This window comes from Xenia sp. Carnegie-2017, unplaced genomic scaffold (genome assembly GCF_021976095.1).
Source record: "Xenia sp. Carnegie-2017 unplaced genomic scaffold, XeniaSp_v1 HiC_scaffold_23, whole genome shotgun sequence".
Lineage (NCBI taxonomy): Eukaryota > Metazoa > Cnidaria > Anthozoa > Malacalcyonacea > Xeniidae > Xenia > Xenia sp. Carnegie-2017.
Window position 1 is genome coordinate 1,040,158 of NW_025813486.1, and position 27,011 is coordinate 1,067,168.

General features: G+C 34.4%; 4 protein-coding genes and 2 long non-coding RNA genes across 6 annotated transcripts in view; all 6 read left to right on the plus strand.

Annotated features, from left to right (window-relative positions):
- The window catches only part of LOC124449484, a 46,404-nt gene extending 39,825 nt beyond the window's left edge, over positions 1-6,579 (plus strand). Inside the window, exon 8 of the mRNA XM_047000412.1 lies at positions 6,346-6,579. Coding sequence (XP_046856368.1) covers positions 6,346-6,567 — 222 coding nt within the window. The 3' untranslated portion in view covers positions 6,568-6,579. The remainder of the gene's footprint in view (positions 1-6,345) is intronic.
- A 339-nt stretch (positions 6,580-6,918) lies between these two features.
- On the plus strand, positions 6,919-11,853 carry LOC124449496. Its single transcript, XM_047000434.1, has 2 exons — positions 6,919-7,290; positions 11,513-11,853. The coding sequence occupies exons 1-2, from the start codon at positions 6,964-6,966 to the stop codon at positions 11,516-11,518; spliced, it is 333 nt and encodes a 110-aa protein (XP_046856390.1). The 5' UTR covers positions 6,919-6,963; the 3' UTR covers positions 11,519-11,853.
- A 174-nt stretch (positions 11,854-12,027) lies between these two features.
- Positions 12,028-13,525, plus strand: LOC124449492 (serine/threonine-protein kinase/endoribonuclease IRE1-like). Its single transcript, XM_047000425.1, has 2 exons — positions 12,028-12,222; positions 12,302-13,525. The coding sequence occupies exons 1-2, from the start codon at positions 12,130-12,132 to the stop codon at positions 12,947-12,949; spliced, it is 741 nt and encodes a 246-aa protein (XP_046856381.1). The 5' UTR covers positions 12,028-12,129; the 3' UTR covers positions 12,950-13,525.
- A 4,819-nt stretch (positions 13,526-18,344) lies between these two features.
- On the plus strand, positions 18,345-22,170 carry LOC124449490. Its single transcript, XM_047000421.1, has 5 exons — positions 18,345-18,464; positions 18,799-19,095; positions 19,823-20,125; positions 21,134-21,282; positions 21,905-22,170. The coding sequence occupies exons 2-5, from the start codon at positions 18,864-18,866 to the stop codon at positions 22,040-22,042; spliced, it is 822 nt and encodes a 273-aa protein (XP_046856377.1). The 5' UTR covers positions 18,345-18,464; positions 18,799-18,863; the 3' UTR covers positions 22,043-22,170.
- A 252-nt stretch (positions 22,171-22,422) lies between these two features.
- Positions 22,423-22,912, plus strand: LOC124449500. Its single transcript, XR_006949421.1, has 2 exons — positions 22,423-22,470; positions 22,770-22,912. It is a non-coding gene; the product is annotated as an uncharacterized LOC124449500 (long non-coding RNA).
- A 188-nt stretch (positions 22,913-23,100) lies between these two features.
- LOC124449499 lies at positions 23,101-25,096 on the plus strand. The gene is made up of 4 exons (XR_006949420.1): positions 23,101-23,154; positions 23,369-23,442; positions 23,622-23,669; positions 25,051-25,096. It is a non-coding gene; the product is annotated as an uncharacterized LOC124449499 (long non-coding RNA).
- The last annotated feature ends 1,915 nt before the right edge of the window (positions 25,097-27,011 follow it).

Sequence of the window (27,011 nt, forward strand, 5' to 3'; positions counted from 1 at the left end):
TATATTCTATGTTTGACAATTAACGGTAAAGGGGAGGGGGGAGTGCAAGGCACTCGAGCTCACTATTAAGCTCTGTTGGGCCGTAGTGTAACATTACCATATCTTTTAAGTAGCCTATATTCGTAGACATTTTGGGTGCAAAAAGAAAAATAAGAAAAAATAAGAAAAAAAGACAAAAAAAAAATTAGATAATGCAAGGTCTGGATTTGATGTTGCAGTCACTGATGTGTATAGTGTTTTTATCGTGCTTTGTAAATTTCAGAGCAGCGTCATTTATTTCTCTACTAATAATATACATGAAAAAATTTCTCAATTTTGATTGGTTTAGAGGAGTGCAATTTATCGTAAATACCAGTGCAAAAATAGGAAACACAGTGCAAAAAAAAAGGAAGTACAGTGCAATTTATTTTTGAAAAATGCCCTCCTGATTGGCTAGTCAAAGAAAGAAATGATCTAAGAGCCAATCAAAATAAAACGCGGGAAAGTTAAATTATTTTAAACAAAGCAATTACAACGGCTGCCGTAAGTTTTAAGTAAGTTTTCTTTAGCGAAAAAGTTTACAATTCACCGTTTGCAAGATGTTTCTGAATGAGAATAACAACGCTGCTAAAAGTAGATACCTTCTAGCTGCATGTGCGGAAGCTATGGTGTTGTGAAAAGTAATATCCGACAGAATTTAAATATACCAGGCGGTTGATCGATGGTTAAACTCGCCGTCTGAAATGTACGTACGCTGAAGTTAAAAATCAACAGAATTAAGAAATTTTTTTATGTATATTTTTAAGCTCTTAATGACCAAGCGCGAGGTCTTTACGGAGAAATAACGGACCGAGGTCTTTTTGTACAGACCGAGCCCGTATTGCGAGGTTTGTACAAAAAGACAGAGGTCCGATATTTCTCAGTAAAGACCGAGAAAGCGAGGTTATTAAAAGGTTTATTATATGGCATTATTTGACCTGAAACGAAGCTTGCTTCTTTCTCGTCCTTGCTGTTTTTACGGGTTGATTTTCACTTTTTTAGTTTTCGTCCGTAAAAATAAACTCGTTTTAAATTGTATCGTCTGGATAGTTTAACTGTTTTCCAAGTGTTTTTCCTTCGAATGACATTCGCAAATGGTTTTTCTTTGTTTTTTTTTTGCGTTTTGCTGTTTGCTTTACGAAGTTTGTTTACATTTGATTGTAATATAGGGAGTTTTAGCAGAGCCTACGAGTACGACTACGAGTACGATTTACGTCATTTTGGCGCGAAAACATTGTTGCGACAACAACAACACGTAGCCGTCATCAATCTGAGTACGATGTTTTGTAAAAAATTCGTAGTCGCGACTACAATGTCTTTTTAAGCAAAGAAAGTAGGTATATTTCTTCATTCTGTAAGAAATTAGTTTACAGTACTATTTTCGAGCATCCAGGCTTTAATTTAGAACTCTTTTTGAGCGCAGATGTATATTAAAAAGGAAAATATGAACTGCAAAACTTTCATGTATTTCGTACGCAAAGTGAAAGGTAAACAAACAATAAAGTAGTACAAATATATCGTACATAAAACTTAAAATAGTGAAGATTTTTCAGTCTAAAGAGTCCTATATTCTTGCAAAATCAGTATTACCGATTTGTTGATATCATTGTTGACAAATAGAGCCGTAGCTCTAGCCTAGCTATTGTTTTACACAATAAAAAGACTCGTTCTGTTGTTTACAACTAAAACCAAATTTTAAGGAGCTTTAGCAAGAGTACGACTACGACAACCATTGAGTTCTATGAGACCTGGAGGGGAAACGTCAACAAAATTACTACAAATAATTGACGCGCGGCCGCGTGGTCAAAAACATGGCGGATTTTGATGGTCAAAGTCAGCGGAGAGACGCGGGCTCATGAAATAAATATTTTGTCGCCCACCCTGATTTGACCACCACGATTGGGAGTATAGAAAATATCAAAACTATTTTCATAACATAAACACTTTTTAAAATTATATTTATTAAATAATCTGCAAGCTTCCGTGGTTTGCGGATCATGAAATAGCGACAGAAAAGGTAACATTTCATGACTCCTGTACATAGCATAGTAGTAGTTTTACTATTTTGTTTTTAACACGATACTTTAAAAAGTGTTTCTACTACTAAGTTTTAATTTAAAGTTATTTTGTTCCAGTCTTGTTTGTTCTTCACTTTATCGCTCGCCAGACGTGGCGAAGCTGCCAATTTGTATCGAATTTTGCATTATTTTGTATCATGATCAAGCTAAACTCTCCTGATTTGAATTGAGTTTACCTCCCAAAAATGGGGCAGAATTTGTTCATATTTATTTTTTAAAGACGAAGGGAAAGTTTACAACAGAGCTGTGTTGAAAGTGAATGCAGTATAATAAAAATAACTATTAAACTACTTGCCTGCTCAATTTGACTGACTGTATAGAGTAGACAATTATAATGGGTTTGGAAAGTTGGATTTATGCAAACAGTTGGATTTATGCTAAGTACTACTTAGCGTTTCTGTAAGTGAAGTATTTATTGTTATAGTAAACAGGTTAATACTTCAAAACCAAGATAAAAGAAGTGTGTTGAACAATGTGCTAAGATTTGCTCCTATCTTGAAATTTTTGTTCAACAATAGCTTATGATTATATTATTAATATGCATGAAAAATTAAACATATTATTGTCTCATCTCACCAAATCCATATTTGGTATGATTCCAGGTGATCCACAAATTTACATCAGATGCATTGGTTATAATGAAGTTGAATGTAGAGGAAGCAAAAATAGATAGCAAAGAAATTCTTTGTGTCTTATGAAGAATTAGTACAAATCAATAAAAAGAATTCTTTAAACAAATAGTTATCAAATTTAAATTGCTCATGGTCAAGCAACCTAGTGAAAAAAGCAAAGTCTGTCTTCAACATGTGACCTTTCCAATTATGTTAAGTTTCTTTGTACAAAATAATTTTTTCAAGAAACTTGATTTGTAAGTCTTTCATTAATATGTTTTTACCAAGAGATAAAAGAAACAAATTCAAAGGCTTGCTGGAAAATACAAAGATTTATCAAGTTGCTTATCATTTAATTCCCAATTGTTAGTTTATACATATAAATAATTAGTATTGGTAGCTGTAAGTTGTTCAAGCAAAACAGAAGAGTAGTAGTGCTTGAAGGAGTTAGCATTTTCGAAAAATTATATCTTATTCTTGACATACATTACACAATTCCAAAAGACTGTAAGTAATACACAATAATATCTATAAAACTTGATAAATTTCTTCGCCTACCTTGTCAATTAGCTATTTTGCCTTCATGCAGCAATAGACAGAGGGTTTTTGTCAGAGAAACCAATGCACTTTAGTTTCCAAGTTTGTAATTTCAATGGAAAATTAATGTAGTTCTGTTCAGAATGATAAATCGAAAAATCGTCTTTAAAACACGTTTTCCATCAAATACAATAGTAAAAAACAATTCTTAACTGTTTATTACTATTTTACTGTCCTTAACCATCACAAAAAATGTTGAAAAGTCAAGAAATTGAAGAAAACACTAAAATTTTATTACAGTGTACTTTCCATTTCTCTTAATTAGCCTATAATTTAAAACCTAAACAGTAGAATTTTTTTAAACTTGGCCAGAATATAGATAATTATATTGTCTAAAATATATCCAAAATCTGGAGGTGGCACAAAAAAATAAGTTGTAGAAAATCATCGACAAAGTCGGATGACACGGTTGCGCGTAAAAAAATCATATACAATTAACTTCCTATATCCATGCAATTTTTCAAACAAAGGCCTATAAATAAAAAACTACAGTGTAGAATTTTTTTAAACTTGGCCAGAATATAGATAATTATATTGTCTAAAATATAACCAAAATCTGGAGGTGGCACAAAAAAAAATTATAGAAAATCATCGACATAGTTAGATGACACGAATGCGCGTAATATGATCTTTTATAATTACGTTCAAAAATTCAAGTCATTGCTAAACAAAGGCCTGTAAATAAAAAACTACTCGGTAGAATTTTTTTAAACTTGGCCATATTGTAGATATTCTTATTGTCTATAACATATCCAAAATCTGGAGGTGGTACAAAAAAATAAAAGGAATAGTATTCCTTGAGAATGTACTCTGGTATTAACCGTGAAGTTGGCACCACATTCGAAAAGCAGCTCTATAGCTAAAAAACTACACCGTGGAATTTTTTTAAACTCAAGTATATTATAGAATTTTATATTGTCTAAAATATACCCAAAATTTGGCATAAACCACTCATTACCATTAAATTGTTACAAATCTTGAACACAAATCTCTCAGGACCAAAACTGCATGATTACTATGATTCGAAGTTTCGAACAAAGTCTTGTCCAACTATTTGATAACACTGATGCCAGGATAACATTGCCGCTTGCCACCAAGCTTAAAGATCTTGAAAACTTGTTACAGAGTCGGAACATAAGCCGAGAAAACACGTTCACGTACGAAAACTACATCTTACAATGGGTCACGATCAATTTGAAGAACGAACTAGTAAACCGCAAACGAAGCACAAACCATTGAAATTAAATCAGGTCTGCCGCAAATCATTAAAAAAACGCAAAGAGCTTGCTATTATTCCTAATATATTTGATACTACCAATGAATAAGCTTAAATTGCCTTCTTCTTTTGCATATAAACCCAATTTCCCTGCCATTGTGAACAAAACAACAAATGGTATAAAATGACACAAACGAACACAACAAAGCTTTTTTCAACTCATTGGCTTACCAGTAACAAAATGAAGGCTACACACTCGTAAATACGTGCATTTAGAATCGTCAATGTCTGCCCGACGAATTCTTTCAAGATACAAAGAACTACGTTCCTTGTGTAAATCTTGCAATATTTTGCTTGCATTGGTTTTCACAGCTGGCATGCAATAAAAACTTAATTCCTTATCCCTATCAGCACGCTTCGAACAGCAATAAATTGCGCAAAAGTTAACCATCCTTAACAATAATATCGCTTTGTTATTTACATGTCGCGTTTGCTTGTCCTCCAGATGTAACGTCACCGGCTTTTTGACGTCACATGCAATGGGTCTATAGTATTATTATAGTTTCACTTGGCAAGTAGGAACCAAAATGGCGGCTCTGCGTTCGCCTCAGACCGTTTGTCTCAACTCTTATACTAATAGAGGGCTCTGGTACTCGTAGGCTTTGCTAAAGCTCCCTTTTCACGAAGCGACAACAACAACAAACTTCCTCGTGCCATTCCCTTACACGGTCAAACTTCGTACTCGTTGTCGTAGTCGTACTCTTGCTAAAGCTCCCTAATAATGGACCGGCAAAAATGTTTATGAGCCAAACAAAGCGCGCCATTTTGCCGGAAGTGTTGGACTCGTGCAATTTTGATAGTCTTTGAAAAATCTCACTCGTTTATGTTTTTTCCAAATTGCACTCGAAACCATGCTATTAGCTGTGCAAATTTATCGTTTTCATAAAAAACTATACATAGCAGGATTGAAAAAGCGAGTCCTTTACTTCACGGATACTGTGCCAAAGGAAAAACATCCGACAAATTAAGAATTGCTAAATCATATGATAAACAATTAAAAATTCAGTTGACGATGCTAAAAGTAGAAGTACTTTCGAACATTGATTTTGAATTTTTTCAACAGATAAAGATATTGCTTCGAGAAAAAAACGCAGTGTACCAAACAGAGCTGTGTATGTGGAGTTACTCCTTTATGAGAAAGAAGGAGCGTTCACTAAAGTCGTGCTTGCTATCGCAGAGAAACCCAACTACAATTTGATCCCAGCGTTTGACGCCAGTATTCTTTTAAACAAAACCCCAGTTAAATGGTTTCTTGGTTTCAGTACTTCAACTAAGAGCAGTATTTCTCTTCAGTGGATCATTGTCATTAGTTTTGTTGCTTTGATTTGTACAATTTGCTTGATCTGGAAGTGGAGAAGACCACAGGTAGGTTTATTATTTGTACTTTTATAGTAAGCCCCCCTAACTTGGACTGGTAAAATTGTGCTCACATGATCCAAAATAAATTATATCTCCTTCAAGTGAGCGAAAAACACGCAATAATGATAGAGAGTTTATAATGAGTTATCTCTCCAGTTGATATTACTGTTTATTAAGCCATTATTAAGAGAGCTCGTAGTCTTTATGGAGAAATATCGGATGGAAGTTTTTTTTACAGACCAAGCCCGTAGGGCAAGTAAAGTAAAAAAATAAAAACATCCCACCATATGAAAATGCAAACTGACAAATCATTTTGCGTAAATAACCACATTATTATAATATGTTATTATCTTATTATAATATAACGAAACGTTAATTTTACTGAAAGAAACTCTTTTAAATTTAGCTACGTCATGGAGAAAACCTTCCTGAGAGAGAAAACATTCCTGAGAGAGAAAACCCTCATAAGGGAGAAAACCTTCCTGAGGGAGAAAACCCTCCTGAGGGAGAAAACCTTCCTGAGAGAGAAAACCCTCATAAGGGAGAAGACCTTCCTGAGGGAGAAAACCTTCCTGAGGGAGAAAACCTTCCTGAGGGAGAAAACCTTCCTGAGGGAGAAAACCCCTGAGGGAGAAAACCCTCATAAGGGAGAAAACCTTCCTGAGGGAGAAAACCCTCCTGAGGGAGAAAACCTGAGAGAGGAGGGAGAAAACCTCATGGGAGAAACCTCCTGAGGGAGAAAATCCTCCTGAGAGAGAAAACCTTCCTGAGGGAGAAAACCATAATGGAGAAAACCTCATGAGGGAGAAAACCTGAGGGAGAAAAGGAAGAGAAAACCTGGAGAGAAAAGGGGAGAAAACCTCCTGAGGGAGAAAACCTCCTGAGGGGAGGAGAAACCCTCCGGAGGGAGAAACCCTCATAAGGGAAAACCCTCCTGAGGGAGAAACCCTCATAAGGGAGAAAACCTTCCTGAGAGAAAACCTTCCTGAGGGAGAAAACCTTCCGGAGGGAGAAAACCCTCATAATGGAGAAAACCCTCCTGAGGGAGAAAACCCTCATAAGGGAGAAAACCTTCCTGAGGGAGAAAACCTTCCTGAGGGAGAAAACCTTCCTGAGGGAGAAAACCTTCCTGAGAGAAAACCTTCCTGAGGGAGAAAACCCTCCAGAGGGAGAAAACCCTCATAAGGGAGAAAACCTTCCTTTGGGAAAAACCCTCCTGAGGGAGAAAACCTTCCTGAGGGAAAAAACCCTTCTGAGGGAGAAAACCTTCCTGAGAGAGAAAACTCTGATGGTGATGTTGATAATGCTAAAGAAGTCGGAAATTCTCCTGATGTTGAAAATACAGAACAAGGTATGCCTTTCAATTCTAATTTATTTTATATATATTGCGTGACCTAAGCATATTTGTTTTGAATTGTATCACAATTCAAGTCATTTGATTGATATTTATGTGTTTTTATGAAGATTTATATTATTTAATAATATGCATGATGTACGTATACAGTGTTGCACTTTCGGACTCCAAACTTTCGTTTATTACGTATGTTCAATACTGTATCAATGACTTAAATTTTTCTTTTGCGAACGACAAATAATTTAAATGTACTGTGTACCAGACGGCAGTGCTCAGCACAATTTGACAAGTCTTTGTTTATCTCAATAAATACTGCGTAGCAGCAAAGTGGCGCAACTCTTTTTATAAAGTGCTCAAATTGACTACATTTCATAAGTTCCATTAAAGAAAAAGGATTATAATAAATAGACTAATACCTTTTAAAACAAATCTTGACATAATGTACACCATACAGATCAGACCCTGCATTTTAGAAGTGTTCAGGAAGTGTTAGACCATCTGTTTTAAAAGTGCTCGTGTTTGATTACATTAATTATTATTTTCTTTGTTAGAGTACAGGAGATTAGTCGGAGTATAACTTTATTTCCAGATAGAAATTATGTTTTTTGCTCCTGGCTTACAGCATCGAAAGTGTTGACACAATTGAAAAAAACATCACTAAGTAATTTTCTTCATATACAGTCTTCAGTCAACCTTTACATTAACAAATGTTATGAAATATATGAATTTTTTCATCACATGTCTAAGCAACATTGAATGGTAACATTTGCACCTGGTTTCATCTGTTTTAATCATGACAGTAAAATCTTGTCACTTCACAATTTGTACTTGAAGCACATTATAGTCAGTTTAAATTAAGATGAGACATGAGGTGATAATGACATCATGCAATCTATTTTTTTAAAGTAACGTTTATTTGTATTCTGCTTGTTTAATCATAAAAACCTCTCAACAAACTATCTTTTGGATATACTGTCATACTTCACGTTTGCACCACCATGCATACACTACCTAGCTAATGACATTGAAAATTATGCAAAGAAAGGCCACCATCAAATCCACTTGCTCAATATACTTCAATAGATAAGAATTCCTGTTCATTGTAAGTAAAATACCTCAAAATCACATGGAAAATAAGCCACCTTGAGGATGTGAATTCTCAAGGTTCCACAGTAAAAAGAAGGCTATTTGAAATTTTCATTATGACAAATGTAGCATTAAATTGCACATTTATTAAACGATCTTCTGAATTCTAAATTTACAGAAAATTACAAGATTTTTTGAGCTCTCTCTTTGCTAAGTATACTGGAGATTACCTCTTCAGTGTGAACATCATTCAAAAGTCCACAAAGATCATTTTCTAGCTTAGGATCAAATTTTTTAATACTTTTACTTAGAATTTCATTTTAAAACTTGCATAGAGCATAAAAGTTGCTGTATCAGTTTTCTACTAGAAAATTTCCCAAAATGGATAAACAAATAACGTTACTAATCGCAAAACATAAAAACAACGACTGTTTTATTGATTTCAAAAATGACTCCACTGATCTCAAAATAAATAAATATAATTATTTCGACTATATTAGAAGAGCAAGGGACTCCAAAAATCTCATTTATGATTCAAACTGTGTCTTAATTGATGATTGTCAACTGGCTTGATGACCTCCATTAAAAAGTGCACGTCAATCAGTTCAAGCCACTTACGACTTAAGCCACCCGATTGAGCAAGAGTAACACTACCGCTTGAATATCGCTTACAGAACTCAATGGCTGTATCATGTTTTCTTAGATATCGTAGCACTGACCACTGTATAGAGGGCCGAAACTATAACTTTTGGTGGGTTGGGGGAGGGGGTGCTTAATAACGCTGCTGATGAAATATCGCTTACGGAACTCAATAGATGTATCATGTTTTCTCAGATATTGTAGCACAGACCACTGTTTAGAGGGCCGAAACTGTAATTTATATTGGGGTGGGGAAGAGGTGTTTAATAACGCTGCTGCTAAAGTATCGCTTGCAGAATTTAATGGCTGTGACATGTTTTCTCAGATACAGTAGCATGGATTACTTTATAGAGGGCCGAAACTATAACTTTTAGTTGTGTAGGGGAGAAGATATTCTTTAACGCTGCTGATGAAATATTGCTTACAGAACTTAATGGCTGTATCATGTTTTCTCAGATAGTGTATCAGTGACTATTGTATAGAGGGGCAAAACTAGAACGTTAATTGGGTAGGAGATGGGGTGTTTAATAACGCTGCTGATGAGATGCCGCTGACAGAACTCAATGCCTGTATCATGTTTTCTCAGATATTGTAGCACGCACCACTGTATAGAGGATCGAGACTAGAATGTTTAATGGGTGGGAGAAGGGGGTATTCATATTTTCAATTGTGGTCTACTGAATTCTTGTGAATACCAACGTATTCTACATTTAACATAATGCAAATATAGTTAAACAAATAGACCAATAAATAGATATGTTACATGGCTAGATAGTTACATGGCTAGATATAAAATTGATTTGAAAATTTTATGTGAAAGCTGGGAAATGATTTGCTCAATTGCTCTCTTTAACTTTATTTATAAGAGATCTCCAAAGGAGCGTTCTATTATACGAGAAAATTTTTCAAATTATTAAAACGTGATTGTGTTAGCCAAAGACAATTGAAATGTTCTGCATCACACATAAAACACAAAAAAGATGTCACAAAACTTAAAGCCGTAAGTTCGATCATTTGCTTGTTTCGTTCGTGTTGCTTATCTTGTCAATTATTTTATACTTTAACACTACAAAATCATGATTTCTTTCACATGTTTCTAAAACAGACAAGAATCTTATCGAAAGGGCTGAAAGATATGATAAGAATTTAAATCGCTTACTTTTTTTGTGGTGTTAAATACTTATTGAATTGCATGATTCCTTTTCTACCTGAGTAAAAATTTCATCAGAAAGAAAATTTTCTCGAAAAAGAAAACCCTGACACAATAGACACATGACAGAAAAATTGTTTCTTGTAAATAAACCATCATATGCTTAGTAAAATAATTGAAAAATGCAAAAACCATCTTTAATTTGGCAAAGGTAAAACAATACCAGCAATGTTGCCCGAGAATAAGAAAAACAGGAGATAGGGCTTGAGTTTGCAGAAATAAAGATAACGAGGTTCACTTTACTAAGGTGAATAAGAGAAACAGTACGTGTCAGATACTAAGTTAAAGGTTATAATGCCTATAAAACGAAAATTTTGCAGCCTGTGTTATACTTTTATTGACCAGAAATTTTAATATGACAACGGAGTTTCTCTACTAGTTTATGCATATCTCTTTTCGTTCTCAAGTTATTGAAGCTTTTATTTTGTTCGATTCATCTAACTTGTGACGTCACATTGCATAATAAGAACTAGAATTATTCGGTACATTTGCTAATACTTTACTTCAACTTTGCAGAGCGTCTTTCTCTGTGATGTGTTAATGATATAAAATACTGCCTACTATAATCAACGTAAAGTTGTCAGGAAAATGAAGTGTATTTAAAACATGGCAGCGACTCATTTTGCATGCAATATGATGTCACAAATTAGATAAATTGGTAATAGCAGAGACTTCACTTCAGTATTTTTTGAATGAAAGAGTCATACATAAAAGGTTTTAGAAAGCATTCATTTCAAAGATCTGGTCAATGTAAATATTATGTAACTAGCAAAGTTTTCGTTTTATTGGCACTTTAATGGTGTTCAAAGGTTTGAGAGAATAATTGTTGAGTTTTAGTTGCTCATCGAACTTCAATGTTCATATTTGGCATTAAACATTAGATAGTCTATCTAAATAATGAGTGTCGAGAATGAAATGAAAAATTAAATGAAGCTATTTTGTTATTTTCTACTATAAAAAGTTTTAGACTCTAAAAAATATGCTCTATAAATTTAAATTTAATATTTTCGAAAACGTAAGGTTATTTCTTAAAAAAAATATATGAAATTACTGCAGAAAGAAGTTTTTGCGATTAATTGTATGGTATAAGCAAACCTCAAATGTTGCCAGATTTGATTGTACAATTAAAGAACTTATGGTTTGTCTAATGGTTGTTGATAAGTTTTTTCAAAAATGAGCCGGAGCTAATAATATCCTTTCCTGATTGGGAAAGTTTAAGCTATTTTGACGTATTAATTTCGTTTCTTTCACCATTGAATGTAATATTGTATCTAATTTTTTTAGACTTGATGTTGCAAGAGTGGAAATACATTGATGAATCAACGAAACATAGAGAATTGTTTTTAAAATTGATTGAATATGGACGCAATTCCATTGTTGATGTTAAAGTGGTGGGCAATGTGCGAGTAATTTTCTCAGAAGAGTTTCGCATTGGCAAAGGAAGTGATGCAACCCGTGTTTTTCTTGGACTGGGTAAGGATGGTTACGGTAAAGCAGTGAAACGAATACCTCGAGATAGCTACATCCAGCTTGCGCTGCAAGAAAAAGAAATTTTGAATAAATTCAACGCAAGAAAGTCGAAATATGTTGTGAATTATTCTTTCCTAGAGGAAGAGACTGGAACTGAATATGTATATTTGATATTAGAATTATGTGAAGAATCATTGGAGAATTTCGTAGTATCTTCTACTTTACATGATCTTCAAAAAGCTCTTCCCGAAATTCTTAGACAAATTTTGCAAGGATTAGCTGATCTTCATAGCGGCCTAAATCCTATTCTTCATCTTGATTTGAAGCCCTCCAATGTTCTCCGAGACTCACAAGACAACTTTCTGATAGCTGACTTTGGCATTAGTCGAATATTGAATGATGATTCTACGACATATGAAAGCAAGCCTAACATGGGAACTGAGTATTGGATTGCTCCTGAATCATATTGTGAAATTAAAGATACAGTCGATAAAGGACGGTACAAGAAAGAGTCAGACGTATATGTAAGTGTAGGAATATGACCATTTGCACGACATGCATGTACAAAGTCAATTTGTAACATTACATTGCTAATCTTTTTAGAATGCAGGAATGGTAACTTATTATATTGCAACAAAAGGAAAACACCCGTTTGGAACTAAACGGCATAGATTGGACAATATGTTGAATGGAAACCTTGCTGGCTTAGACGAAATCAAGGATGTAGCATTGAAAGACCTTTTGTTGTGGATTTTAAACCGAGAACCCGAAGACAGACCATCAGCCAACGAGGCGTTAACACATCCATTTCTTATGTCGGATGACGAAAAATTCGACTTATTATGTAAAGTTGGAAATCTTCAGCAGATTAAGACAAATGATCCCCTGTGTAGTGTCGTTCAACAATTGAATAGTGAATCCTCAGATTGGAAAAGTAAAATAGACAGTGATGTTTATGATTATTTTAGAACAGACGTGGTGACTGGAAAGATTTTTACATATGGCTCTTCATGGACAGAATGTTTAAGACTTATTCGAAATATTAACAAGCATTGGAACGATCGACCACGGCCAAAACCTCAACCAGAACCATTTTATAAGATTGGCGATCACAAGGCGTATATTCTCAAAAAATTCCCCAATCTCCCTGTTCGAGTGTATGCTACTGTGAGGTCCAATGAAGAATTGAAAAACAATCCAGATCTCAAGAACTTTTTCAATTTCAGTGAAAAGAAATCACATCAAAAATAAACAGTTTTTAAAGAGTAAAAACAGTTTGTGAAAAGGCAAGTGAACATGAAAGATACCGTGTAAAATAGAATTTACTCAGATTGGAAAAGACAAATAATTTTTTTACGTATATCATTATTTTGATTGTTGGCTTTCATTGACAGATCGATTGATTGCGACCAGCACTAAAACCATCCATTTTATAAAGTTGATGATCCTAAGGAGTTCTTTTTGAAATGCCAGTTCGGGTACGTGTTGCTGTCTGGTGAAATGACGAATTGAAAAACAACCCAGAACTTAAGAACTTTTTCAGTTTTTAATGGAAGCGAACCACAATGAAACGTTTACTGACAGGAAAACAAATAACAAATCAACGATACGGTAGTTAAAGGATTTATTTTGTAGATGTAAAGTAGCGAAACACTTTTCACGACGTATTTGGATGATGTATAATCACATTTCTGCATGTAGCTTACATTATTGAATGATATAATATCTGATTATTTAAATTTTATTCTCATTTGCTTTTGTTGAAGACGTATGACATTTGAAGTCAACTTTATAAAATACATAATAAAACTCTTATACCATAGTAAATGGTATTTCTGGAGTTTCAATATTACCAAGATACCGTTTATTAATGTATTAAAAGGCAGTGATAATGGTTAATGCCAGAAGCACAATTAAATGGACTTAAGCTCTGAATTTAATAAACATTAATTATCTGAAGAGACTGAACAAAGGCAATTAAAAAAGCAAATTAAGCCTTTACAGCAAACGAAGAGTGAATTCGGTATAGCACGCAGCTTAATAGTCTGGTCTTGCACCCGTTTCGCTCATTCTAAATTGGTATTACTCAGAGTTCTAAACTTTAGGGGGTGTTTACATGAATCCGGAATGACTTTCAATTCCAATCGAAACGTGATGTCAATCCACGTTTATATGGGAAATCAACTCAAGGATTGACTTTTCGCAGGAATTTTGAATTTTGAAGATAACGAACTTAAACATTATAACAAACCTTTTCTTTCCTTTCGTTTCTGAGTTAATACAGCTTAATACTTGCATAAAACTAATTGTTGCTTTTTTTCGCACTCATTATAGCCCATTGAATGGAATGAAACTTCGATCCGGAATGAAGATAGGAATGAACTCGATCCAGATCGAGTTGTAACTCATTCCGAATTCATGTAAACATGCAGTAGAATTTCTTTTAAAATGGAATGAGTTCATTCCGGATCGAAAGTCATTCCGATTCATGTAAACACCCCCTTAGAATGCGGAAGATAGCCAAATTAGATTGCTTTCTGTGCTATCTAATAATGGATGCGGTATGATGTTGTTGTACACTATTCTACACATTAGGATAATATCTGAGATCGTCGCCATTTTTGTTTCCAAACATACACTAATAATCTACATATACCAAGGAATTATTCAAATACAATGAACAACAGACCTCAAAAATATAACAAACTTTCAAGAGAGCAAACTGATGCTCTTAATTACTATTTCGAGAATGGCCTGAAATTTACTCTGTGTTATGAGCTGATAAAAACAGCCGCCGAAGAAACGTCGTTGTCTGTGGACAAGGTCAAGGTGAGAACGACCGCTTCTTTAGTTGTCCGCCGTCTTTTAAAAATTTGTCTGTATGCAATAAACCAACAACGAAAGAAACGCTATCAAATCAAAGCCATACGTATCTTAATCACATCCCTAAATTTGTATTTCTATTCCACAGTATGAAGTTCTACTTTAAACTTTTCTTTTTTTCAAAAAGCACATTCTTATAATGTTTTGTGATATACAATAGACATTCTTTATGTACAGAGTTATAGGCTGTGAAACACAGTAACTGGTGCAGCTTTATTGTAACACTTGATGTTATAATGTCAGTAAAAATTTCACAAAATTTGTTTGATACTGCATGTTTTGAAATCATTCAAAAGCTTCTTCACAACTGACATTATGCTTTTTTCAGAAATAGATTGGCAACAAAGTTGCTTCTGTCAAAAGAAAATGTCAATCTAATAATTCAGAGTCACCCCTACCCTCATGTAATCCACCAAAAGTCCCCAAACCACCACCCAGATAACGGAGGTCATACGGATATAATCTATTTCGCTCCGAGTTTTTTAAATCAGGTGAATGAAATATTAAAATCACATTAGTATCATCAATAAGGTTTTAAGGAATGTTACCCATCAAGAATTTGATATGATGAAAGCCTTGACAAATTTATCCATTATTGCAGATGAAGTAAAGGGGCTGTCTCCACTGATCTGATAATAAACTGGATATAGCTTCTACAGGTAGCAAATGTGGTTCACCTAACGGGGGATGTCAAGATGTTTGTAACTCTGCAGATGGATCGTGTTTATGTGTAACTCGCCCAGGCTATGAACTTCAAGGTAATGACAATTCAATATATATTTTTCTAAACAAACTTCAACAAAAAAAACAAGTGTTTTAGTCATGGAATATTGTAATGCTTGAAGCATCAGATTATTCACCACACCTGTAAAAAAACATGAGAATCCGTCCATGGTTCAAAGCATTTAGTAAGTAGAAAATGGGCAAACGTGAGCACGTTGGAAAAAACATTGTTCGAATCGAAAAAGTATTTTTTTACTTCAGCTTCAGGTTAAAGAAGAAACAGCGATTCATCGTGCGTTATTTATAAACTGTCCGTCTCGTCAAAATTTTGAGCACTACTTGCATTATTCTGTCGCGAGTTGTACCACTTTCACTTCAACGTGATCACCGAATCCACATAAAAATGATAATGTGAACTACATATGTAAGCGCGTAGTTAATTTAAAGTGTTAAGTCTCATTTGCTTGTTGTTTTTTCAACACGTAATTAACAACATCACACTCCATAGCTAAAAACTCCGATCTTTCAGAATTTTCAAAACTGCGGGAGTTTATTCTGTAATTTTCATACAGCAGCGTATTGAAGTTGGAATACCTTGAGACATAGTACATCGCAGTAATTCATTATTTAAAGTGTCCTTATATGGTAATGATCCGTTATTATATTCCATTTATGGTAATAACCAGTTATTTAAACTTTCCATTTATGGTGATCACCCGTTACAGTTTTCATATAGGGTAATAACCATTTTTTCCATACATGGTAATGACCAGTTATTTAATGCTTCCATATATGGTGATGACCATTATTTAAAAATTCCATATATAATGATGACCAGTTATTGAATGTTTCCATTTATTGTATTGTATTTTATTTTCATTCAGCTGATGGTAAATCATGTGGTGATATAGACGAATGTAAAAATAGAAATGGTGGTTGTATCGACTCCAACTGTAGAAACACAGATGGTAGCTATTGGTGTGAATGTTTACCTGGTTATAAACAATCAGAAATAACTCCACGCAAGTGTGAACCTAAATCATGTTCACCATTGATCTCACCTCCATGTCCGTCAAATGCATATCATGATGAGTTTGGAACAGCCTGCAAACCTGCACGCATCAGTTGCCCACACGGACATGAATATTTGAAATTCTGTTCCATTGACTGTGATGGCAATTTCAAACTAGCTGCCATTGGATCAACAAACTTCCCTAACGCCTTCGCTAAAAACTTCCATATGGTAAATTTCAACGTACCCATTGAGAGGGCTCAATGTATATTGGACGGTAACACCGGGAATGTTGCTTGGGACTGGGATCCAATTGCTGTTCCTTATTACTGCAGGAGAGTAAACGATCCACCTTCACATATACATTTCTCGACAGATTGTATCAATGAGACAATAAACACTTTACCCTTTGTCGGCCTTTTCTTTGCAAGCGATTTTCAAAATGATCCCTTGACGTTCACAATAATGAATGAAGACGCAAATTTTTATTTTGTTGTTCAAGGAAGAGCATTGTTGGGAAAAAGACATTTGGTGTGGAAACCCTGGTCAGATAATATTTACACTGTTAAAATCAAAGTAACCGACAATGGTTCACCTGTTATGTTTACTACAAAAAGTTTTAACATTACTGTGTTGAACATTAATGATCCTCCTTACGATATAAAACTTTCAAATAACGAAGTGCTTGAAAACGTCAATATTGGTTCTGTTGTTGGTAATCAAACAGCTAGAGACGATGATCTTGATCGAAAACACACTTCAAATTTTGACTGGGAATTGGTTGACTCTGGTAATGGTTACTTCAAGTTGCTAGATAACAAGATAGTTGTTGCAAAAAGCCTCGATTACGAAGCAAAGAATACACATCGTATAAAGATATAATGTACGGACCGAGGTCATCCACCAAAATCTTCGTATATTCATATTTTTTATGTTTTTGTGCGAGACGTCAGCGAATCACCCAAGGATATAATTTTGAAGGGTAATCGCATCCCGGAGAATTGCGTTCTGGGGTCGGTCATCGGCGACTTCGTTGCGACTTATGACGATAATGACACGTTAAAGTTTTATTTGAATCACAGTAGTGTTTTGCTTCGTGAAAAGTTTGCTCTACAAGGTTTGTATACATGGGGAATTTTTTGATTTTACATCCATAACCTTTGATAGTGTGATTTAATTTTCTTCATTCTTTAATAGCAAATACAAAAAAAAATTATCAGTATAATAACAATAGATTAAATCAACACTGACTCTGAGTACTTTGAAAAAGGAAGATTTTAAATTTTTCTCTGTAGTTTGTAAATCCAGTATTGTTTACATAAAAACTTCTTTCAGGTGTTCCAAACGTTGAAAATCGTACAATGAACGTTAAATCAACTAATTTTTACTCGATTCCCCTCGTTGTTAACGGTTCTCTTGATTATGAAGAAAGAAACGTGTACATTATTTGGTTGGCTGTCGCAGATCCTGTGAGAATGGCGCTCAAACAATTTAGGATCGAAGTAACCGATGTAAACGAAGCTCCAACTGATATTTTGATGTCTAAAAATTTTGTAGCAGAGAATTCTCCTGCTTCAACAGTGATTGGAAAGTTTTTGGTGAGTTAAACATCAATCGGTTGCTTAGATTTCGTGTTTGTTAATAAGATATACCGAGATTCCTCGAAGGCAATATTTTTGTTAAAAAATATAAATGCTCTTTTTAAGAATTCATTTTAACTGTCGCGTTTTTCAATTCTTTCAAAACTTCACACTATCACTGTAACTTCGTAAAAGCAATTTCAATCCTAATCCAACACTAAACATATTTTAGTCAGAAAGAACTTATACTTAACAAGGAGACATACAATTACCTTATAAAAAACTTAACCTAGAACATGCATTAAGAGTATACTTTTGTCACAGGTAAAAGATCCAGATGTTAAAAGTGTGCCACCTCAGATCCATATTTGCTCCCTCGAGAACTCATTAAATGATGACGAAGATGAAAATGAGTTTTAAATAACTCATGAAACTGATAGCAATTTTCTCCGAGTTAAATATAATAGCCTTCTCGATTTTGAAGAAAGAAATGTTTACAATATCAATGTCACTTGTAAAGATGCTGCTGGCCTCGATATTTCAAAGTCATTTAAAGTTTTCATCACTGGTAAGTCTATCTTTTAACCCTTTACTTCCCAACTTTTTTGATCCTATGAATTTGGGATGGTTTCATTGATGTTGTTAACGACAACGCTGGGAAAGAAAGGGTTAATTACATCCTGAGTGCTGTTTATGCTGAAGTTGGCTGGCAAAAATCAATCAACTCGGAAGCCTTGAACTCTGAAATTTGGTGAAAGATCGTAATAGAAAATGTGCTTTAGTTGCTGAATTTTTGCTTAAGATAATATTTTTTCTCTATTTTGTGCTGTCTGTTATTTGTTAGTTTTTGTATTCAATGTTGTTTTTACTTCAGTTTTTATAAAATAAATGTTATTTTGTAGATGTTAACGAAGCTCCAACATCTCTTTACTTATCAAATTCAACCATCCAGGAAAACTCTCCTAACATGACGTATGTTGGCACTTTAACCGCTGACGATCCAGTTGGTTCAAATCAGTCCTTTGCTTACACTCTTGCTGATAATACTGCGTCTTTTGTCATTGGTGGAACCAATCATGATGAATTATTTCACTTTGGATCAGTTAATTACGAGCTTACACCAAGTTTAGGGGTACTCATTATTGTTAGAGATGGCGGTGGATTGCATTTTGAAAAGAATTTTACCAAAACTGTTTTAGGTTTGTTTCTTTACGTTAAAGCCATAAATAAATTAAATCTAGATTATTTTAGGTAACACCAAGTTTACAGAGTACTAGTCAGGGTAAACAATTTTCGTGTGACTGACGATTATATGCTATAATGTTTGGAAAGATTGATAAAGGGGATGGTGGGATTAACATGATTCTAAATAGAAAATTTGAGATGAAATAAAGCAGCGAAGGATCTAGTCTTAAGAGGCTCTAAGAGTGGCTTAGGGATTACATAGTTGAAAACACAAACACCAAATCAGTTACACAGTTTAGCTATATATTATTGGAGTGACAAAAGGCATTAGGAATTGGGGCGTCAATTTAAAACTACTCCCTGACAATGGCATGCTGGCAGGAGGTCATGCCCTCCCCCCAGCTGTTGATTTTGACGGTGCAGAAATAAATTTGGGGCGTCAAAATTTGAATTTTGGTTGGAAAAACGCATTAGACACTATATCAGTAATATTCTATCCCTAAAGTCCAAGAAATGGAATTTTAGCTAGAGCTTCTTGATTTAGAAATGTTCCAGGAGAGCATGCCTCTGACTCCCTCAGTACGACCCGTGGTGCTCGGCTCGGGACTTCAGCACACGTTTTCAAAGTGTTGTATTTTTGATGGCTTCCTAATTCTTTCTAGCGCGCCACTGCTCCCTGATGGACGCATAAAGATACTACGTTGTTAAGTCATTTACGTCTTCAGTATGTTTCGTTTGTAGATGTAAACGGTGCGCCCACAAACATTGAAATAAGTAAAGACTCCTCATTTAAGGGGAACAGCGTAGAGGATGTCTTTATAAGCAATGTCATCGTGATTTACGAAGATAAAAACACAAAACCATCATGTAAACTTCTTGATTCCAACGAGGATCGAGTGAAACTAAACACTCTCACTTTGCTTGTTGGAGTTCACTCTACAGATTACGAAAGTCTGGATTCTTCAAAATCTTTGAAGATTAATATCAGCTGTGAAGATCAATATGGAAAGGCTATCAATAAATTGTTGGTTATCCCAGTCAAAGGTACTTTGTGATTGAACAAATTGTTGACTTGTCACATTTTTTACGATCAAACGGCTTTTTGCCTCCGTTTAAAACTGTGGGAATATTTTGAATGTAAAAAAGGATAACAGCCTATATTAAGAATTTCTGACGTTAGTTTTTATTATTAAACGACTCAGCTTTTACAGAGTTTTATAATAAAGATTTTAGAAGTTGTCATTTACTGTTGACTTTTGGTAAATTGGAACCAAAAGGTGTGTAAATTGTTGAACAAATTGTCGACCACATTTTTCGTGATGAAACGGCTTTTTACCTTCTTTAAAAGTTAATAGGAAAATTTTGAGTGAAAAAAGGATAACAGCCTGTATTAGGAATTTCTTGCCTTAAATAAAACTATTCCGATGTATGTCGGTACTTCTGCAAAAAATATGTTCCGAGTTTTTACAGAGCTGTGTTATAAAGATTTTTGGTAAGATGTCATTTACTGTTGACTTTTGGTAAATTAGAACAAATGGTGTGATATGTTTCTGTTCTCATCGTGATGACGTTTACCAAATATTTGTTATTTCTAGGGATTTTTTAAAACACAAAATTGTCAACTAAAAAGTGAAAACATCCTTAATTCAAAGATAATGAAAATATTATAGGGGTATCTACTGGTGTATCATTGTATTATTTAGTTGATCCACTGGCAGGTCTTTGCATACATTAATGGATCTACTAGTGGATCGTTGTATACATCAATGTATGTACTGGTGGTTCTCTGTATACATTGGTGGATCTACTGGCGGATTTTTTCATCTACTGGTAGTCATTTGTATACAATAACGGGGGTCTACAAGTGAATCTTTATTCAGACTGGTGTATTTTTACCTAGCAAAGTATTCTCGTTTTTTTGTTGCCTAAGGTCGAGAATCGAAAATTCTTTGCTGCTTTAACTCTCCACAAACCATTGTTCATCATTAATTGAATAATGTACTACGCAAAATAGTTCATGTTTAAGTGATACATTGTCTTTATTACATACAGATGTGAACGAAGAACCCACGTCAATATGTCTCGTAACTCCTCGCTCTGGTCAAAATTGTTTAGTTGTTGGTGAAATCTTTATCATTGTCGTTAGTTTTGTTGTTTTCATTTGTATGATTTGCTTGATCTGGAAGTGGAGAAGACAACAGGTAGGTTTATTATTTGTACTTTTATAGTAAGCCCCCCCCCCCTAACTTGGACCAAACACTGGCACTGGTAAAACTGAGCTTACGTGATCCAAAATAAATTTTATCTCCATCAAACGAGCGAAAAACATGCAAAACCTTGTCAGTTAACTGTAATTTCAACTGTAACGGGTTGGTGGAATTATTTGTGTAAAAATGGCGACTGACATATCAAACAAAAGCATAAATATTTCCTGCTCTTTGTTTTTTTTTCGAATTGTATATTCAGCATATTTCAATAAAGGAAATACGAATACACCGTCCCGAAAATTATGCAATTATTAAATCTAATGATAAGAGCGTTTATGTTGAGTTATCCCTCCAGTTGATGATTATTAAGCCCTTACTAAGCGAGGTCGGCTGCTCAAAGTCTTTATGGAGAAATATTTGATCGAAGTTTTTTCATACAGACCAAGCACGTAGGGCGAGTAAAGTAAAAAATTAAAACATCCCACCACATGAAAAAACAAACTGACAAATCATTTTGTATAAATATGCACAAATTGAATTTACTAAAAAAGACAATTATTATAATATTACAATATGTTATTATAATATAACGAAACGTTAACTCTTCGAAATTTAGTTACGTCATGGAGTAAACCCTCCTGAGAGAGTCCCTATAGAGGTGGACGATAAAGGCAATTGGAGACCAATAAAAGAAGAACAAGGAAGCTTGGATGAAAATCAAATCCGACATCGGAGAAAAAAACGAGCACGTTAGCAATTCCTCGTCACAATTGTAATTGCAATTACAAATCTTTCTCACACAATTTTTGTAATCTTGCCTAAGGCACACACACACACATGTAAGTCATTAAATAAAATAATATTTTGTTAGTTCGACTACAAGATTGTTTTCGTTCTCTGTTGCTCATTCATTTCTACCTTTACATACTGGTACACGTAACTTGAAACCACTCGGACAGTTATTTGCCAACTATTGCTCACCAATCAATATTTTTGCATAATCAGCGCTCTCACTCATTGCGTCATTTTACCATGGAAACATGCATTAGGTTGTCAAAGATGGCGGACTGAAACTAACACTTGAAAGGAACAATATTTATACATTTTTTAAAGAAATGTATTATTTCGTAAATTCGAATGGTTTGGTTGATGAGTTTGATGAAAGGAGGCGTTCCTTGTCGTGTATCCTTGTCTTTTATGATGTGAATTTTTGGCAGCATTCAATTAAATAATTAGCTTCTCTTTTGAGTTTTGACAGCCTCGTTTAATGACATTATATACTTGATAATTTGCCTTATGCGATTTTGTTTTGATCTTTTAATTGTCGGCTTTATGTTATAGCTAAAATTGCAAGTGAGCAGATTTTTGCAGACATTTCTTATGGGTTTTCTTTGTATAAACCTATCAAAAAATGGGAAAATGTGTATTGTACATGTAAAAATCGAGCGAATATAGTATTCGTCTTTAATTTATCTGCGAAGCCTCTAAAGGAAAAATGGATTCTATCGATTGCATCAACCAAAAGATAAGAGACCTTGGCACAGAGTTGACGTCGTTTTATCCTAAAAATGAGCTTGTAATAGAAAGTTATGGTGAAATAAGATCAAATGTTAGTAGTCAAAGCGAAAAAAATTTTAGTTTTGGACTATTAGAAATTGATTATCGAGCTCCGAAGCAAGTTTCACGAAAATCAGCTATCTCGACGCGAGGTGTGTCTTTGTTTTCTTTTCAACAGTAAGATGTCTTTCTCACGAAAACAAAGATTTTTCGTTGTCTAAATTTAAATTGATTTCTGTTTTCATGACTTTAAAGAAAAGAAAAGTCAAGATGTGAATAAGTTTGCTGGTGTTTACTCCATGAGAACAGGTTGATTTTGTACTTGAGTTTTTGTCTTATACCTTGGTGTTTTTAACCTTATGCCCTAGCTTATACCTTGGTGTACTTGTTTATACCTTGCCATACTTGTATTATACATTAAATTACTTGTTTTACTCATTTGTGTACTGGTGTTGTACATTGATGTACTTGTCTTACACCTTTGTGTACTTGTCTTACACCTTACATATTCTTTATTTGACAGTCATGGGAAAAAACACAAACCCTTTTCATACTCATGGTGGAACAATTAATCCAACAAAGAAGTTACTTAGCAAGGTTTTGTTGCAATTTAATTTAATTTTATTTTCCAACTTATCTCCAATAATTTTCCTGGAATAATTATTACGAGTAAGTTTCTCTTGCTCTGAATTTCATTTTCATCCATCTACTTATACGTTTGTGAGATTTTCAAACAGGTTATGGGACAATCGTTACACTTAGCTTACTCTAAATAGATTCAACGAGATGAAACTAAAGTTTCAAAAAGACCTTTACTTGTCGAGGTAAACATATTGAATTTTACAAAATCTTAAACATCAAAAACATATACTTTATTTCCTGGTGTACAGTCTGCAAGTTCTCTTTTGGTTATGAAAATCATTGCTAGTGTGGGTTGTAGCTGAGGGTATTCTGTTAAATCCTTTAGAGAATATTTGATTCAACATTGCTAGCAGCTTAGATTTTCATTTATTGATATTAGAGATTGTTTAGCTAAGGGAACGGATGGCACCATTTATCTACTATTGCTGCACCATTGCACCATCTATCTACCATTGCACCATGTATCCACCATTGCACCATCTTTCCATCATTGCACCATCTATCCACCATTGCACCATCTATCTATCAATGCACCATCTATCCATCATTGCACCATCTATCTACCGCTGCCCATCTATCCACCATTGCACCATCTATCCATCATTGCACCATCTATATATCCATTGCACCATCCATCTACCATTGCACCATCTATCCATCATTGCACCATCTATCCATCATTGCACCATATATCTATCCATCATTGCACCATCTATCCACCATTGGACCATCTATCCATTATTGCACCATAGATCCACCTATTGCATCATCTATCCATCATTGCACCATCTATCCATTATTGCACCATCTATCCATCATTTCACCATCTATCCAACATTGCACCACCTATCCACCATTGCACCATGTATCTATCATTGCACCATCTATCCATCATTGCACCATCTATATATCCATTGCACCATCCATCTACCATTGCACCATCTATCCATCATTGCACCATCTATCCATCATTGCACCATATATCTATCCATCATTGCACCATCTATCCACCATTGCACCATCTATCCATTATTGCACCATAGATCCACCTATTGCATCATCTATCCATCATTGCACCATCTATCCATTATTGCACCATCTATCCATCATTTCACCATCTATCCACCATTGCACCACCTATCCACCATTGCACCATATATCTATCATTGCACCATCTATCCACCATTGCACCATGTATCTATCATTGCACCATCTATCCACCATTGCACCATATATCTAACATTGCACCATCTATCCACCATTGCACCATATATCTATCATTGCACCACCTATCTACCATTGCACCATATATCTATCATTGCACCATCTATCCACCATTGCACCATATATCTATCATTGCACCACCTATCCACCATTGCACCATATATCTATCATTGCACCATCTATCCACCATTGCGCCATTTATCCACCATTGAACCATCTATCCATCATTGCACCATAGATCCACCTATTGCATCATCTATCCACCATTGCATCTTCCATCTACATGCACCATTTTTCCTTCATCATCTAACTATCTAAGCAAAAAGGTTTTCAATTTAGTTGCACACATTTCCTGGCTTCAACAAAACAAAATTAACACCTTTGCTTGTGTCACTTTCAATGGAGCATATCTTGAATATTGTGACTAACGCTCAAAGTGATCTTGTGAAAAAAGTAAGAAAAATAAATCCTTCATCTCATCGTTTGGAAGCCACAAAACCAACGATCATGAAGACGATCGTTAATGTTTAAGAAATTTTCTATACTTTTTTATACTATAATTTTTTCCTGTTAAAAGTCTTTTACGCATGCTCGTTTGTGGAAATTAAGGATCCGTACCATTTATTTTCTAGCCTTTTTCTCTGTGACCCATGAACACGCTTTGTATTTCTTTCTTTTTTTCTTTGCCTCCTTTTTTCATTCCCCCTCAATCGTTTTTTCACACCCCCCCCTTCAATTCTCTGTATCCCTTATGAACACCCTCTACTTATCACCTGTGGTGTTAAATTGTAAAGTAAAATTACTGTTTTTTTTAAATTAATCTTGATTGTGCTTCTCAATATTATTTCTCATAAAAAGTTCATAGTAAGAACAGTAACACATTAAAATGTTTATTAACGTTGACAGCCTGGATTTCGTAAAGACGTCAAGAAATTGTTTCTAAGTCGACTGTCAATGGCTCTTGTACAGGTATTATACAGTATTGAGGATTGTATGTACAATTATCAAAGTGTTTTTGATTATTTGATTACCTTACGACCCACAAAAGGTTTATCAAGGAGAATATTTTATCTTTTTTATGATCTGTTTTGGTGGTTGTTTCTTGAAAAGTATCAGGTATTTTGTCTCTCTATATTCAATATATGTCTCTAGAAATGTTCAAAGATTATAAGATTATAACTGATATTATTAAAGTGATGGAAAATACGTAGATAGTTAAAAATTGTGGTTTCAGTGGAAATCCTGTACGTAAAAGTTAAAATACTATAGTCATGTCAAGGGAACACTTTCTCATCGCAATGCGTCATTGCGGTATCATGTAGATAGAAACAAAACTCTAGAAACGGAATGGCGAAGTTTAATTCATGTAAACGCCTAAATCCACTTCCTAATAATTATATATAAATATAGCTTGCAAGTATTGGTTCGGGAGTTCGGAAAAGTTGACGTTATTGGTGTATGAACTGGTCATACAAATTTGATAAATTAGCCGTCATATTGCAGAAGGCAATAAAATTCGAAAACTCAGTTTAAGGATTGACGGTTGTCCGTAATCTTAACGATATCAATTTAAATATTCCGTATCGCGAAGAACCAGCGTTTGGAACTCCGTAACGTAAAAATCGTGCACAACCACTGTAAATATCCTATCGAAGTGTTAAATATAATTGTCAAAATCCAGTCCCATCGTTCGAGTGAAGTTTTGAGAACAGTGAACCAGCACTTCTTACAGATTGTGCGAAACCCCCTTTCTCCCTTGCCTGCGCTTGTTAAGATTTTAACACAAATTTCTCAGGCACAAATTTCGACTTTTTGCTTCACTTGCAGCTTTTGTACAGTGTTCAATGAACAGATAGTTGAAGTTCAAGAAGCAACAAAAAAACTGGCTTACTTGAAACTAATTAATGTCATACTTTCCTTGAATCATTCTTTTAAGGAATGTAATGCTCATTATTTTTGGACTTTACTGTTCATGATGCTGTTAAACTAAAAGTATTGTTTTCTATGGCTATTGTATCTAGTTATTTTTCTTTTGTAAAGTTAGCTAAAGGAATTAATGAAACCATGTAAGGCAGAGAGACAATATACAATTATAGACGAAACACAGTTTTATTTAAAGTGATATCTGACGAATTTAGCGGTATACTATACTGTTTTAGCTTTCTGTTGCTCATTCAACACAATGTTTTATTGTACTCATATTTAAAACTGTGTGGAATGTATTATTTGAATAACACATGCAGTTTAGCGTTCATGAAAACAGAAAAGAAACAGCATGAAATCACAGTGTGGACCGTGTG